This window comes from Penaeus monodon, chromosome 2 (assembly GCF_015228065.2).
Source record: "Penaeus monodon isolate SGIC_2016 chromosome 2, NSTDA_Pmon_1, whole genome shotgun sequence".
NCBI classification, from domain to species: Eukaryota; Metazoa; Arthropoda; class Malacostraca; order Decapoda; family Penaeidae; genus Penaeus; species Penaeus monodon.
In genome coordinates, this window is record NC_051387.1 from 51,958,187 (window position 1) to 51,975,935 (window position 17,749).

Below are 17,749 nucleotides of genomic sequence, written 5' to 3' on the forward strand. Positions count from 1 at the left end.
GAATTGATATTAGTATCAAAAGTATTTTTGTTTACATAACTATCCTGTTGAATGGCTAGAATAAATAAGTGTATGAATAAGTGTAGGTGTACATCAAATTCAGAAATTGTGTGTGGAGAATTAAACAAACAAAAACACACACACTCACTCTCTCTCACACACACTCACACTCACTCTCTCTCACACACACTCACACTCACTCTCTCTCACACACACTCACTCTCTCTCACACACTCTCACACACACTCACACTCACTCTCACACACACTCACACTCACTCTCACACACACACACTCACACTCACTCTCTCACACACACTCACACTCACTCTCTCACACACACACTCACTCTCTCACACACACATCACACTCACTCTCTCACACACCCATCACCCACACACACACTACTCTCACACACACACTCACATCATCTCTCTCTCTCCTCTCATCATACACATCAACTCTCACATCACACATCACATCACACACACACACTCACAACACACACACACACACTTACACACACACACACACACACAACCATCACAACACCACACACACACACACACACATCACCACACAACACTCCACACACCATCACACTACTCCCTCCTCACTCCACCCCCTCACTCACTCACTCACAATCAAACTACACTACACAAAAACTCAACAACACACAACTCACAACTCACCTTCACCTCACTCCTCACACTCCCTCTCCTCCTCTCTACATGCCTCTGCAAACACTCCACACATCAAGAACATACCCTGCACTCACTCACTCTCACTCCTCCTCATCACTCCTCACTCATCCTCCTCACCCTCACTCCCTCTCCCCTCTCTCCTCTCTCTCTCTCTCTCTCCTCTCTCTCCTCTCTCTCTCTCTCCTCTCTCTCTCTCTCTCTCTCTCTCTCTCTCTCTCCTCTCTCTCTCTCCTCTCTCTCTCTCTCTCTCTCTCTCTCTCTCTCTCTCTCCTCTCTCTCTCTCTCTCTCTCCTCTCTCTCTCTCTCTCTCTCTCTCTCTCTTCTCTTCTCTCTCTCTCTCTCTCTCTCTCCTGCAGTACAGAATAATGCCTTGCACTGCTGGGCTCATATAGACCAACCACATATTACATGGCTGCATGTTAGAGGAGGATCTACTGCATTTTATTTTTGTGATTAATTTACACTGTTGGTGGTGTTTAAACCCCATGGTACTTTATTTCTTTTCATTGGACATTATAACATGACTTTTTTAAATATATTTAAAGCATTCCAAGTTCTTCAAGATTTATGTAAGTGAATATCTGCTAGTTGTGGAGAAAGTTCCACATAAGAACTTATTAACCAGTTGTAAAGTGCCTACAATCAGTATAATAGAGAATGGCATTTATGTTCATTTTGATAATCTGTGATGAAATATGTTAATCTTTTAACTAGGTGATTAGTACAAATTTTTATGGGTAAAAATATCTACACCTAGACCATACATTAATTATTGGACTTAATTTTTTTTTTCTTAAAATAAAGTCTTAAAGATTGTGGAGCTAATTTTTACACAAACAGATGTGTGCTATGGTGAAAAGTAGCACAATGTAAGACATGTGTATTGATATAAAGCACTGCTTAATGATGCATAAAATTTCTTACCAGGAATCTTTGTTTATTTATTTACTTATTTTCCTCATACTTTCAACAATCTTTGTTAGAGAATTTGGAAATAAATGCCTGGTACTTAATAATCAGGAAACTGTTATGAATGGTAACAGAATAGAATGCAGCGGTGCCAACAAAACTATGTACATTTAATTGGAATGGCTTTATGGTCGAGAACATTATCAAGAGCTAAAAATTTCCATCCAGTCTTATTACTTGATGCTATGTTCATCTGCATAGCAACAATTAAGGATAAGCTGGGAAAGGAAAGATGGTTAATGGTAAAAAAAAAAAAAAAAAAAAAAAAAAAAAAAAAATATATATATATATATATATATATATATATATATATATATATATATATATATATATATATATATATATATATATATATATATATATATATATATAATATGCTAGACATCATATAACAATGTGGTAAAGTATTGTGTTGAAAAGAGCAAAAAACACATTACTGATCACAAAATGTGTTTGAAGGGATAAGGTACAGATTAATAAAAGGGTGAGGGGGGCTAAGGGTGAAGAGTGATTAGATCAAATGGAGGGTATCTATGAGTCTGAGGAAGGAGAACGAGTTTTTGGAAGGGAGTTGCATGTGGAGGTCTGAGAAATGAAGGTTTTCTTATGTAAAGAAGGGAGGTGTAGGAGAAAATGTAAGAGAAGATGGGGTGGTACGTTTTAATTGCCTGGTGCTACAGGTATAGAGAGGAGGGGTAGGCACCTGGGAAATGGTAGAAATTGGAGTATCTGTATTTAGACTGGAAAAAGAATTTGACTGAGAGAATGAGGGCAGTGTTGGAGTAAGGAGCAAGACCTTGTTGGCATGCTTCCTGTTTGGCCTTTTGTTGAGTAATGCCAAGTTTAAATCTGAGAAGTGCTACCTTAGACTCGACATTGTAGGCAGGGCAGCTCCTATTAATCCATTGCCGACGGGTGGCATGTATGCACATGCCATGGCATGGCGGGACCATCTGCCGGGGGCACGTACGCACATGCCATAGAGTATGTATGGACATGCCATGAGTTTTTGTTTGTTACAATCACGGCAAAAGATTATTTTTCTGCCAGTGAAAGTGTGATTAAGTCGGTTTTAACACTTTCTCATTTTTACCATGCAACAACAACAACAACAAAAAATGCAACAAACCAACGATTTCAACTCCATGATGCCGCACACTGCTTATTTTATTCGGACTATAGACCGAATAATGATCAACTATGGAGTCTATATAACAACAAAAATACCTTTCAGTCTCGATTTATCAGGAAGTTTGGCAAGTAGAGACTTTAAAAAATAATGAAAACTGAAAATACAACATATCTTCTTAGTATTACGAAGAAACAGCATGGGATGCTGGTATTTGGCATGAGTGGTCGCGCATGCTAGGGTGACGATATAAGCCCCCGGCAGCGAGGCCCAAGCCACTATGAATACTACCCGTCAGATAAGGGTTAAATATACTACAAGAACCACCATAATTGGGGCATGTGCATGATTTGATGATCATGGATTGTGTGCAAGTAACAGGTCCCGTACCAGTCTCATAGTGTAACTGTTGGTTGGACACATGGTCCCTCCAATTGTACCCCCCTGATCCAGTGCAATGACCTGTTACAAAAGGCATCAAGACGAGATTCCAAGGCATGAGATAGTGTCCAGGTTTCATTACCAGAGTAAAACTGGCAGTAACAGAGCCTTGAAGACATGTAGCTTTGCCCTTATGCACAGGTATTGGCTTCTCCAAATACTTCTGTTGAGAGAATTCATGACCCCTGCTGCCAGGCCAATCTGTCTACTGACTTCAGCAAAGTCAAGGTCGGTAACCTTGATATTGCCCAGAGTTGCTTCACAATGACTTAAGACAGTAGCTCTGCCCAGTATCCAGTCCATGCAAGTGTTGAAAAGTGTTGGTGCAAGGAACACAGCCTTGCCTCACTCTTGTACTAACAGAAGAAGCCCGACATGCCCTCACCACACTTTACAGCACTTTCAGTCTAATAATCCTTGTTGGAATTTCTCTTAGTCTAAGGATCTTCCAGAGTGATTTGCAATGCACTATATATCTAACACAAGCAGCCCACAGCTGAACCCACATCGGCACTCTACAATGACTCGAAGTGCCAGGATACGGGCTTAACCAGGAGTGAATCCAGATTGCTCTGGCCTCTGGTGCCTCAGCAGGTGGTCTCTGATACGTCTTAGAAGGATGTGAGTGAGAAACTTACCCGGTATACTGAGCAATGTAGTGCCTCTGTGACTGCTGCAGTCTCACCAATCCTCTTTCCCCTTCCACAGAGGGATGACCACACCCCTCAGCAGGTTGGGAGAATGGTACCAGTCTGCCAAGTCGCTTGTTATAGGTTCTCCACCAGCCTTTAACAGTTCAGCTGGGATGCCACAGATACCCTCTGCTTTACCACTCTTCAGCTTGCAGATCACCCCCTGACTTCAGTTAAGGAAGATAGATTCTTGCTGATGGGTCCTTGACACAACCTACATCTGATTAATTGCTGGTGGATCAACCTGGTACAATTGCTAAAAATACTCAGCCCAATGCTCCTGCACCCCAACAGGATACGAGATGATCTGGCCACTTACTGAGTGAACTGCAGTCGTCTGTGAGAGGGGCTTGGTAGGCAGGATGAAGGTCCTTTACTAAGAAATGGCCTTTGACCTCCTCTGCAAGATTCCTGATTAACTGTACTGATACTGCATCATAATCAACAAAACAAAACAAAACTGGGAAGCAGGTCATTTTTACAATCTAATAAATCTTTGTTGTAGATAGGGGAATCAGCTGGGAAGATGGAAACAGTTCTGGTACAAGCATGAAGGGAGGAGTGAGGCTGGGCAAGAATAGGTTTGCCAGCGAGGTCAGTCAGGGTAGATAATACTTGGGACTCAGATGTAACTGTTGCACAGTGTGAATGATTAGAACGCAGTGGAAGGAAACTTTGCCTACTTGTTTATGGAGACACTATTGGAAGATGAGAGTATTTTCAGAGTTAGGGGCTATAGGGGGGGGGGTCTGGTGGTTGACCTGAGTACAGTGACTGCTGGTAGTGGACTAAGTCTGGGTCATCCTCAGGCACAAGCAGTGAGGATCCACTGGAAATGTGGCATGGGAAGCAGCTGCAGGAAATGTGGAGAAGTGTGGTGAAGTCACTGTTTCCGTCTGTTTAATGACATGCCATATTACTCAGCCACCTACTAATGCCTCACCCTCGAGGTGTCTTAGATTGGCCTCAGAGGGTGACCCCACTCTGGCTGATCATCTTGTTCTCATGTGTGTTGCCCTTGGTCCATCTTCATGGCTGCTCATCCTTGTCCTCTTCTTCCTGGTCCTTGGCAAATCCATCCATCCTTGACATCCACACGTTCTCGAAGGTCTCACACAGGCCCTCCTTGACTTCTGACTCGTCTAGACTTCCTCGTAGTCCTCGTCCAGGCCTAACTCGGCGGCGTCCTCCCAGATCCCATCCAGGTCCACTCAGCTGTGTGCTTGCCCAGACATCCTCGTAACCTTCATCTGGATCTACGGGTGTCTGGGCAGTCGGTGTCCTCATTGGCATCTCAGAGCAGCTGATATCTGCACTAACGAGCTCCTGGAGTTTGATTGGCTCTGTGGGCATCCAGGCAGGCGGCGCCCTTCCACAGCATCTTGGGGTGAATGATACCTGTGCTGGTGAGTTCCTGGTCCTTTGCTGGATCTACGGATGTCCCATCAGGCGGCACCTTTCCACTACATCCTGCATACATACATACATACCTGCTCTGATGAACATCCTAGTCTGTAGGCCTATGTCTTCAGGTGATGTCCTTCCCACAGCATCGTAAGATGACCGTTTCTGCAGCAGGGTCATCCTTCAGTGCCATGTCAGATACTGTCAGTCCAACTGCCATGTATTGTCTGGAAACCAAATCATACACATAAGGGCCAAGATAGTAAGAGAAAAAGAAAGGCAACAGAGAAGGGGAGGTGTTGAGTGCTACTAGCCAGTTATTTATATAAATTTGCAGTTTTTAATGTTTGTTTCTACTTTATTTTCATAATTTTTACTTTGTTTTACTTAAAAAAGAAAAATAGTAGAGGAAGATGTCCGTAGCGATCTGCATGGACCTGGCTTGAACTACCAACTGTCTCTGATAGACATAAGAGCATAAGAACAGATCAGGGAAATGACAATGGCAATCCTCAAGGATTTAATTGAATCAGTTGTTGTTACACAGAAGAAAAGTAAAGATCTTTATGCCTGCAACTATGGCAGCAACAAACCTTATTAATGAAAAGGTTTCGGTGTCTTGTTCTGCATGGATAAATGAGTGAAAGAGAGAGAGTGTGTGTGTGTGTGTGTGTGTGTGTGTGTGTGTGTGTGTGTGTGTGTGTGTGTGTGTGTGTGTGTGTGTGTGTGTGTGTGTGTGTGTGTGTGTGTGTGTGTGTGTGTGTGTGTGTGTGTGTGACAATAAGCATGAATGAGAATGAAAGTGAGCTCACACAGGGAATGAATCACTACAACCAAATTATATGAAAAAGAGCCATCATCACTTGGCTCTTCCACATATCCAAACGACTGGAAGGGAAAGAGAAAGTGTGGTCAGGACGGGGTGAGGAGAGGAAGGAGATAAAATGATATGATGTCTATGATAATCATAGAAAATCACAAACAGGTTAAATTTGTTGTAGTTGAAACAATAAAAATGTCTAATAATGAGGGAAATTAAATAATTAATGAACAAATTTGTTTTGTGTTTCTTGGCAAATACCATGATCATGCTATATAAAGTCAGAAAATAATATGAGAATGCTGCCATTTCCTGTCACTTAGCATTTTTACCCAAAATACGGCTTAACACATTTATGGAGGAAAGGGGGGAGGGGAGAAATGAAAAGGCTCAAAATGTGTACTCACGTGATTTTGAAGACATGGTTGTATTGTGGAAGAGTTGGTCGAGCAGATTTTGGAGACTGCTTGTCTGTGTTGTGAGCCAAAGCGACGCAACTACCATGCTGCCGCCAGTATGTAAAAGCTGTAGATGCCTTATATAGTAGCTAGCGGGGGTAGCCATAGTACTTGAATCTTTATTTACAGTCATACAACACAGTATGGGAACAACACAGCGGTATTGTGTGTCCGGCTAGTCAGCCCTGGGGAGCCGGAGGCTGTTAGTGCCCTTGTCAAGATGACTTCTTGGAGCTAACTGAGACTGGGTCATTGTCAGGCACAAGCAGTGAGCATCCACCAGAAATGTGGTGTGGGGGCAGCAGCTGCAGGAAATGTGGGAGGATTGAGGCAAGGTCACTGTTTCACCATCTCCAGACTTCAGCCTTCACTAGAATTGGCAGCACCAGTCAATAAGTATATAATGGTAGTGAGATTAAAGCACTTGTGTCGTATGTGTAAGCTCATAATGTTTGCAAACTTGATGTCAGTCCCTATTGGTTAGGGGTTGATATAGCAATAATGAGAATAATCTCACACACACACACACACACACACACACACACACACACACACACACACACACACACACACACACACACACACACACACACACACACACACACACACACACACACACACACACACACACACACACACACACACAAAAAAAAGAATCCACATCTACATACTAATCCACCAAATGTGAAATAATTTCAGGTTTATTGAATTAAACATGAAAAAATTATGTATTATTTATTAATAGCAAATCCACTGAACCCCTGGAATTACAAGATCATACTGTATTTGCAAAACTAATATGATTTCATTAATGATTAGAGAGAGAAAAAAAAACAATGTGGCACAACATATGTATTATAAATATATATATAAATCTGATATACATATAAATCACAAAGAAAAGAAAAGAAAATAATAAAAAGGAAAAAGTAAATAGGATATACTGTAAAGCTGCATCCTACCCTAGTACACTTGTTTTGGCATAATCAAACTTACAAAATATGGTGTCAATATTGCACCTACATATAAACTGGCTTAGGGGGAAAAGGCATACCCTAGAAATGCTAGAGAAAAGACCCTGAAGAAAAAAATTAAGTACAGAGAATTCTTTTTTGCAATATTTAAATTTCTCTATCATTCACTCTCTCTTTATCCCTTCTACAAACATTCTGAAATGCTACAGATAATAATTTCAAGGTGATTCTCTTAACTGAAAAATGAAAATAAACTGTTTTCTCTCTAATCAATGAGCACAGTAAAAAAGAAAAAGAAAAAGTAGAAACCTGTTCAATTTTTTTTTTATCTCAGAACTTCCAAGTACAAAAAAAGAAAAAGCTGTAGGTGCTTCAGGGTTCCCATACGATAAAAATGCTAATGCAGTACTGTTTTGTTAAGCAGTACTTTTCAGAATCAATTCTCATGCTTTCACAAGATAGTATATTTGATCACACAAGTGTTTCTAAATGTATAAAGACTTTGACACACAACAAACAATGATTATATGTCATCAAGCAACACAGGTAAATCTGAGAAAGCTTTTCCCTAACCATTTCTCTACAACAACTGAGGAAATCGTTCATCAGCCATAGCTGGTTAATGATTCTTCAAACGGCCAACTATGTCTTTGGAAAAGATATAAAGGAGGTTTTGCTTTTTTTAAGGCTTAAATAGGGTGTATTGAGGTTCCTTACAAGCTCTGGGAACATTTTGTCACTGGAGATAGTCTAGACAGGAAACTAATCTTAAAGCTAAAAAAACGTGAGTGGATGAAAGTACAATCTAAGACAGAACTATCTTCCCTGTTTTGCCTAAAAACTTAAACCTCTCCTAACATCATGAGACATAGCTAGTGACAATAAATGGTTAGTTGGTATGCCTCATTAGTTAGAGGTTTGAGGATTTTTTTGGATGTTTTGAACCATTGAGTGTGATTGAGTATTCAAGTTTTGAAAACCTGACTGCTGAAAACTATCTAATATGGAAAGGCACATATTTAGGGTTCATAAAGGTATGTCAAAAAAGCAAGTAGTGAATGTTCATGTTTACAATATGGAGACTTTTGATTATGTGAACATTAGCTGGATATTTTCCACATCTGTAATTCACTGCCTATTCCCTCTGTGCTCAAATATATACAATATGGACAAAACATCCAAAAGCCAATAAACAACAAAAGAGATACTGCTCACAGACCTGATATAAGCTCAATCCACACGTGTTGGTAAAACATGAATGACTGAAATGCAGTTATTTCTAATGGTGAATTATGAACAGGAGACTCGTTCAATTAATATCACCTTTCTGTTATGAATTCCTCCAAATGTGAAAAGACAGTTGTATCTTAGATTATAAAAGATGCAAAGGAAGAAAAAAGTTCAAAGAAATGATATGCTTAAAACCATAGTGCAAACCCCTAAAGGTAGCTGCTATGGATGAGGCTAAATGTCGGTGTCGGGTAGCTTGACCTTGGTGGGCAGAGGAGGTGCTTGCTGCTCCTCCTCCTCCATAAGACTGAGCTTGGTAAGGTCTTCAGGACGAACCAGTTTGATGGGCAGAGGTAGTGGGTCAGCCTGGACACTCAGTCCATTCTGGGGATAAGCAATGGTAAGCCCAAAATGCATTTTGGAGGAGGACAAACAACAAAGAAGAAAAATAATATTCAAAATAGCCTCTGTTGGTATGACTCTCAAGCATACAAACACTCCCCTCCCTCATTCCCACCCTCCCTACAACCATATGTCCAATTCAAAGCACACTCAAACAATGATGGCCACTCACCTTGAAAGTTTTTGTCTTTGGTGGACTAGCAGTTGTGCACACGGCAAAGATCACATACAGCGTAAAGAGGACGAGGGCCAAAGCTGAAGCTACGAGGAGGTAAGGAGGAACACCAAGGTGACGAGACACACAACGTACCACAGATGGGTCCTGGGAGTCCTCATCACTCATCACTACCAAAGGAAAATTTTGGTGTAGTTCAAGTTTTGTAAAATCTAAATACAGATCAATAGTTCTGATGAACTTGTTACTTCTGGCTTTATACATAAGTGTCATACTTAGATAGTCTATAAATTAACCATGGTAGATCTGAATACATTAAGTTAAACGCAACAGTTCTAGATGCATATCAGTCTCTAGTTTAAGGGTCACTAGTGCCTTGTTTTTTTTTTTCACACATCTGAAAATATTCTAAAGAAATGATTAGTTGTATAAACAACAAACTATTAACCAATTATATTTAACCAAAATTCTATAAACCACAAAATTTCAGACCCAAAATAAACAAATACTGTCTTGAAAAGCTATAAGATCTCATAGACTAATGATGTGACCTGACTTTATCTGTTGTCTGTAGATATCTGCCATGCCATGCTATCACATTACCCAAAGATTTTTTTGTATATCATATTCATTTCTAATTTCTGCTGGTGAAGTCCAGCAAGAATCTGATTAAGGTATGACTTCATGATAATCTATTTACAAATATAATTATACTGGACCTAATAATTTCTAATAACTACTAACAAATACCTCTTACTCCATCTTTAAATAATAGCCTATATATTCTCACACTACATCCAAAACAACAACAAAAAGGAACAGGAACTCACACTGCCTGGGCTCGGCCTGAAGTCCCTGCATAGGTGAGTCTCCATCTGCTCCCTCAGGCAAGATTTCCAGCATGATCTCAGGCTCTGACTCAACAGCCACAATGGAGCTGTCATCGCTCACAAAGTATGTGACGAGGGATGTGCGCACAATGTGGACAGCACCAACAATTGAGGAGTAGACAGCTTGCATCTGCATTAGTGGCTTTAATAGGTGAAGGGTTGGTTTCTCCTCCTCTTCTTCTTCCTGAAATGGGAAAAAGAAAGAAAAAAGATCATGGCAATAAAACCCAAAATACACAAACTAGAAAATTAATTACTGAAACAATGTCAACACAAATGGACTTCATCTTCAGGTCACTGATCCTTAGGTCTGCTTTTGAAATTGTTCCTTCATTTTTCAACAAAAATCAACAACTGACTATGCCACTCCATGAACTAAGAAAAGGAATTTACTTTAGTTTTATCCTGTGATGTTCGTTCCTGGGCATCACAGCCAGCCTTGCAGGCAACTGTGCTGTCTGAAGTTTCATTGTAGGCCTCAACACAAGCTGGAGAGGAAGTACTTAATCAATCAATAAACCATAAAACAAATGACATTAGTATATAATATGGTACAGAGAGGGAGGGGAGAGAGGGAGAAGGAGACAGTGCTCAGCCACCACATCAAACACACATCATGTACTCAAACCCTAAACAGGACTTACAATTGTAACATGTCGTCTTTACAGGATTTGCATCCTTCCCGTCCACTGCATTGCCATGGCCTGGCCCATCAGAGACAAATTCACTGATTGTGTAGAATCGGCAGCCACGCTCACAGGCATCATTGTTGCTACTCTGGAAGATTGAAAAGGCTGCACTTAGCTTACTTTCTCAAGATTACAGCATATGGGAGGGAGTGGAGAATTGAAAAGAGCAATATAAATTAGAAAGGGTAGAGGAAGATGGGGTGCAAGAATCTGAAAATTATGAAGATCTGGCACATAAGAACTGAGATTGAGAGAAAAAAAAGAAGTGGCAAAGGAAGAAGGGAAAAAAGAAGAAAAAAGAAGGGAAGAAATACAAAGAAATAAATGGGAAAGAGGAAAATAGTATGAAGAAAGTGGGAATAAATATAAGAAAAAAAAAGAGAAGAAACAGATAAGTATGAGAGAGAGAGAGAGAGAGAGAGAGAGAGAGAGAGAGAGAGAGAGAGAGAGAGAGAGAGAGAGAGAGAGAGAGAGAGAGAGAGGAGAAAGAAGGGAGAGAGAGAGAGGAGGAGAGAGAGAGAGGAGAGAGAGAGAGAGAGAGAGAGAGAGAGAGGAGAGAGAGAGGGAGAGAGAGAGAGAGAAAAAGGAGAAAGAGAGAGAGAAGAGAAGAGAAGAGAGAGAGAGAAGAGAGAGAGAGAGAGAGAGAAAAAGAGAGAGAGAGAGAAGAAGAGAGAAGAGAGAGAGAAGAGAAAAGAAGAGGAAAGAGAAGGAGAAAGAGAGAAAGAGGAAAAGAGGAGAGAAAGAGAAAGAGAGAAGAAAGAGAAAGAGAGAGAGAGAATTAAAAAAAAAAAAAGTTTACAGAAAACCTAACTGTGAATTGGTAAGATTGCTACAAGATTAGCCAAAATAAACAGTTCTCAACATCATGTATTCCAAAATAGATTTCTACTATCAAAGATTCTACAAGGTGGTGAGGTGGAGGAGAAGAGATGAGGAGAAGACCGGGAGGGGGAGGGGGAGGGAAGAGAGGAGGAGGAGGAGGAGGAGGAGGAGGGAGGAGGAGGAGGAGGAGGAGGGAGGATAGGGAAAGGGAATTGAGAGACCAAATGGGAATAAAAGGTGACTTAGAAATATGAAAAGGGAAAAGAGGAGGAATGAGAGGAAGAGAAGAAAGGGAAAGGGATGCAGAGAAAAGGGAGCAAAGATAAGAAGGGGGGGAGGTGAAGAAGAGGAAGAGGAGAGGTAAGGGGGGGGGGGAGAAAGTGAAATAGCATGATGATTACTGTGATTATGATGATTGATGTTGTTGTTGATGATAATGATGATGAGTGGTGGTGGAATTAATGAAGTTGAAATAAGTAAGGTCTCGCCAATTAGAGTTGCTGTTCAGTTTAGGCATAGGAAGGCATTAGGGGTGAAATAAGAAATGTTCTTAAGGGTCTAATTACTACAGAAAACTACAGTGCATTGTTTCTTCTGCAGTTTAAATGGGAATGATGGGGTATATGGGCTGGCCCCATGGAAGATAGGAGCTGTGGATTGGACGAGTTGAGGAACATAAGTGGTGAGACATCATCATCACCATGATGATGAGAGTTAGAAGCAGGGAAAGGGTGGGGGGGGGGGGGCTTAGAATAATATAAAGTGTAGAAAGGGGGAGGTAGAGCTAAGAAAACTATAGCTAATGTGAAGATGCAAGGAGTATTATGATAAGGATGGAAAGGGGAAGAAGTGTGAGAGGAAAAGGAGGAGGAAGAGGAGGGAGGAAGAAGAAAAATAGGAGAGAGGTATAGGGCTGGAGGGATAGGGAGGACTAGAGATGAAAAGAAGAGTTAGAGGAGAAAAAGGGAAGGAAGTGGAGATAGAAGGAGGAAGAGGAGAGAGAAGAGAAGGAAGTGGAAACAGAGGATGAGAAGGAAGGGAAAGAAGTGGAAGTAGAGGTGAAAGAAGGGAAGGAAGTGGAGGAAGAGGATGAAGAGGATGAGAAGGATGAGAAGGAAGGGAAGGAAGTGGAGGTAGAGGTGGAGGTAGAGTAACTGCTGTGCAATGACATAAGTATGAATATGAGGAATAAGATAAAGATGAAGTAACAGAAGAAATGGTATAGAAAGAGTAAGAATAGAATAAGATAGTAGGGGTAAATTAAAGATAATGAGAGGAATAAGGTAGTGGGATAACTATACAATAATAAAAAATAAAAATGAATGAGAACACTAACAAAAAGAACAATAACACAGAAATATCAAAATCAGGAATGATATAATGTTTACAGCAAATAATTTAATATACAATAATAATGACTGATGAGTTACAAGAAAGTAAAAAAAAAACACTCAGTTATAACAGTAACTCTTGTAACTGTGATGTGCATGGAGCAAAACCATGAACATGATTGGATTAGTAGGGACAGCAATAAATATTAAGTCTACCTTAATTTAAAGAAACCTTTGTATTGTCTCATAGCTTAGTGTCCTCTTTCTAGGCTTTTCTTCTTGATTACCTTCCCAAACACGACAATGCACGAGAACAACAATCCAGATTTTTCATGGACCAGACTAGAACACCTGTCTGTTTCTACTGACAGGTGTTGCCATATTATGCAGGACTCAATGGCGCATCAACACTTCACCTGGTATACAAGTTGAAGCTCAGGAATTGCCATACAGTTGCCGTAATTAATAACAGGGCACTTTCCCTTGGTTGGCGAGGTCGCAATACTACCCAAAATGACATCCCTTCACATGACGCATATTTCCTTCCTTATACTCACGGAAAAATGAGCGACAGATGAAAAGAGCTTTGTGCAGGTGCCTGTGCACGTGTCCTTTCCTTCTTCAACCGTGTGCAAGGTCTCGGCGGCCAAAGAAAGGGCCAAGAGCGAGAGGAGGAGGCTCGCTCTCCACAGAACTGTCGCCATCTTTGTTTACCATGTGACGTCACGAAACGTGTCCGAATCTGTTGTTTCTCTTTCTCGTTGTATATAAGGCAAAATAATGGATCTTCCTTTCTGTAGTGGTTCTTAAAGTAGAATTCAATCGTCAGGGAAAAGTTTTCTGAGTCAACTTCGAGTTACATAGCAGCCTTCTTTACTATGACAACTAGAGACACTTGACAGATTTCGGACAAGGTCAGGTGTGGCAAACACCTGTGAACCACAACAAAAAATACAGTTCTTTCTATCATAACAGCTCTTCTTTGTTAGGATTGCTGCTACTTCTATTTCCCCCCAAACGAAAATTACATAATAAAAGTGCATACAGTTTTACACCTAACAGCAGGAATGCGTAGCCCGCATTCCTTCCTTACAGCAAAATGACAGAACCAGTGAAGGTATTATCACAGCCGTAAAGTGACCTTGGCGACCACAGAACCTTATCATACCATTCCAGAAATATTTACAGTTACCCCACGAAACACGACACACAAGCCCTACTAAGCCGAAGTATAAAATACCTGGTATATTAATCTCTTGTCGATATAGTGGATACAGCATTTCTGTTACCAAATTCTGCACTAAATACACCATGAGGCTACTTTCTTTTGTTAAAATTCTCTGGTCCACACGTAACAAGGTCGCAGTTCCGCTGCACAAATTATGATCAATGGTCTTTAAACGTGCGCACGCGATAGGGGGAGGGGAGGGGGGAGGGAGGGAGAGGGAGAGGGAGAGGGAGAGGGAGAGGGAGAGGGAAGAGGGAGAGGGAGAGAGAGAGAGAGAGAGAGAGAGAGAGAGAGAGAGAGAGAGAGAGAGAGAGAGAGAGAGAGAGAAAAGAGGGGAGAGAGAGAAAGAGAGAGAAAGGGGAGAGAGAGAAAGAGAGAGAAAGGGGGAGAGAGAGAAAGAGAGAGAAAGGGGAGAGAGAGAAAGAGAGAGAAAGGGAGAGAGAGAAAGAGAGAGAAAGGAGAGGAGAGAGAGAGAGAGAAAGGGAGAGGAGAGAGAGAGAAGGAGAGAGAGAGAAGAGAGAGAGAGAGAGATGAGAAGAGAGGAGAGAGGAGGGGAGAGAGAGAGAGAGAGAGAGAGAGAGAGAGAGAGAGAGAGAGAGGTAGACGAAGAAAGAGAGAGAGAGACGAGAGAGAGAGAGAGAGAGGAGAGAGAGACAGAAGAGAGCAGAGAGAGAGAGAGAGCAGGAAGACAGACAGAAGGCAGGACAGACAGAGAGAGAGAGAGAGAGAAGAGAGAGAGAGAGAGAGAGAGAGAGAGAGAGAGAGAGAGAGAGAGAGAGAGAGAGACAGACAGACAGAGAGAGACAGAAAGGTGAGAGAGAGAGAGACAGAAAGGAGAGAGAGAGAGAGAGGTGTGTATGTATGTGTGTGTATGCGTATGCACGCGCGCGTGCATGTGTGTGTGTGTGTGTGTGTGTGTGTGTGTGTGTGTGTGTGTGTGTGTGTGTGTGTGTGTGTGTGTCTGTGTGTGTGTGTGTGTGTTTTATTACCTTTTACACTTAGCTGGTTTCAAAAGATCTTAAGTCACCAAAGGAGTCAAAGTTATTAGGCCCATCTGACCTCATATGTTTACTACACTCCTTAGGATAATAATAATAATGATAATAATAATAATAATAATAATAATAATAATAATAATAATAAAATAAATAAATAAAATAAAATAAAAACTTTTATCATCAATATTAATACAAGTCTACCTTAATCGCTTATTAGATTAGCATCATTGCTGGAGTCAATGGACTAGAAAAGAAAAAGAGGAAGAATAGATAGTAATGCCTGTTTTACATATTGCAATTAATTAATGAAGTTTTCAATAACACTGACTAAATAAGATGAAGAGAAGCAGAAGATAAAGAACTTTTCTAAGCTAAAAAAAAAAAAAAAAAAAAAGGATTCGAGTGGATACAGGAAGGGTAATGTATTCTTTATTACTGTATATACACTTGTACTGTTTGGGTGGAGTGTTGTGTGTACATTGTTTACAGAATGTGACAATTGTAATATTGTCTATTATGTGCTGGTGGTGTTTGTTCCAGCTGCGTTTGGTGGATGGTCAGTATGTTTGATGTGTCAGGCTTTCTGTTTCAATCCCTTTATACTTCTGTATAGTGACATAATGGTGTGATTGTCGGTTTAATTTTTTTAACTGAGTATTTTATACTATTTCAATGAAATGGCTCAAAAGTTTATAAAACCCTACTCTGCAACAGCCTTTCTGTTTTTGTCAAATCACTTGAAAAGTATCCTGACAGGATAAATATTGGACTGATTCTTATTTACTAATAAAATGCCAGAAAGGTCTACAAGCTCTATCTTGACACAAGTAAGTGATGGAAATCTGTTAGGGTTTCCCAATCCACCCATACTATGGAGGTCAACATACTGATGTTTTCCAAACATTACTGAACAATCATCTGGGCAGCAAAACCTTTGGAATTCAGTTTCTGCTATTTTCAAAACTATCTTTACCAAAAACATGTGCTTATACTCTTATGTTTAAGAATCTGGCCTTGACAACAATACCTGAGTGAACCGGTTGTGTAAGTCACATAGAAAATTAATTCTCCCAACTAATGTCAGTATGCTATTTGATCTTCCTGGAATGTAAGGCCTATCACTGCAAAATGGACTTTTTCTTAATATATTTGGCCCAAAGTACAGTGTAGGCTTTAGGGGCTACAAGCAAGAGCCTCTGTCAACTGGAAGTCCTCCGAAGCTTTGGCAAAAAGTTACTTCCACAAGAAAGTCAAAATCACAAAATATATACAGTACATCTGCTATAAACACTATACATTATCTATTCAAAATAAAATTCAAGTAATTTATAATTGTATTTATTCCCTTGTTTTCAAAATTTTACTAGGGTCTTCTAAAACCTAGAGCCCAGAGGCCTAAAAAATCCTAAACTGGCTTTAGTTTAACTCTGCACTTCAGTAAATATGAAAGAGTTGTAGATAATCAACTTAACAAAATTAAACCTCGCATATCCAACATTAAAATAAATAAATAAATAAATAAAAAACCCTAACCAATGGCTAGTCAAACCAATATAGTCTAACCAGAAAGCATTACCACAAACCACAATAACATTGAACTATTCTAAATATAACATATATCTATTCTCCATAGATATGTTATAAAATTTATATTTATAGTATAGGAGATCAATGCGTACTATATCTAAAGAGAAATGATATATTCCATATGATGTTATTAAGTGGAAATGGGGGGGGGGGGGGGAAATGCCCTCATAGATTGCATATAATAAATATTTAAACATTTTACTATGTTTTGTATTTGCTATTGAAAGTGATGAACCCTCCAGAGGTATGGTCCCAATACATCTCCGCCTCACATTTGTTTTGATTCTCACGGAGTAAACATGGAAGGGACTTAGAAAATGAAGGGGTGATCTTCACTCTTGTCTCTCCTATATCTCCCTTATTTTCGATTTGAACACATTTTGCCATAGATGAAAAGGGTCTTAGTTTTCGTCAAGGTAACCACTCCATATACTTATTTTACTGTACTCCTGGTTGACATGCATGGAAAATTTTCCCAAATTTTTATACAACTCACAATGTTTACAGGGTTAGAGTATGTTCTTAAGCCCCGGGCTGGGAAGGTTTTCAGTTTTTGTGGTTATTTATGTGTTTCAGATTGTTTTGTCGAGCTGGGGAATCAGTCTCTGACAAATGCAGTGTTGTTGTAAATCTTAGTTACCGTTGTCATATTTATATTTACAATCTCTCCACTTTATTGTTTATTTACTAAGGGTTATTGCCTTTTGGTAACTGTTTCCATGCTCTATATACACAGCTGATGATAACAGGAATGGTAAATAGGTTTATCAAATATAATATGACTTTAGTATAATGAGTATACACATA

At 40.1% G+C, this 17,749-nt stretch overlaps 1 protein-coding gene across 2 annotated transcripts in view; it reads right to left on the bottom strand.

The window, feature by feature from the left end:
* Positions 1–7,337: 7,337 nt before the first annotated feature.
* The window catches only part of LOC119583775 (transmembrane protein 59-like), a 10,884-nt gene continuing 472 nt past the window's right edge, over positions 7,338–17,749 (bottom strand). Inside the window, exons 1-6 of one of the 2 annotated variants that reach the window (XM_037932464.1) lie at positions 13,687–13,848; positions 10,932–11,064; positions 10,681–10,775; positions 10,228–10,471; positions 9,395–9,567; positions 7,338–9,204 (exon numbers count right to left, since the gene is read on the bottom strand). In XM_037932464.1, coding sequence (XP_037788392.1) covers positions 9,055–9,204; positions 9,395–9,567; positions 10,228–10,471; positions 10,681–10,775; positions 10,932–11,064; positions 13,687–13,833 — 942 coding nt within the window. In that variant the 5' untranslated portion in view covers positions 13,834–13,848 and the 3' untranslated portion in view covers positions 7,338–9,054. Of the gene's footprint in view, positions 9,205–9,394; positions 9,568–10,227; positions 10,472–10,680; positions 10,776–10,931; positions 11,065–13,686; positions 13,849–17,749 lie in introns of those variants that run through there. The other variant, XM_037932455.1, reaches the window with a different exon arrangement.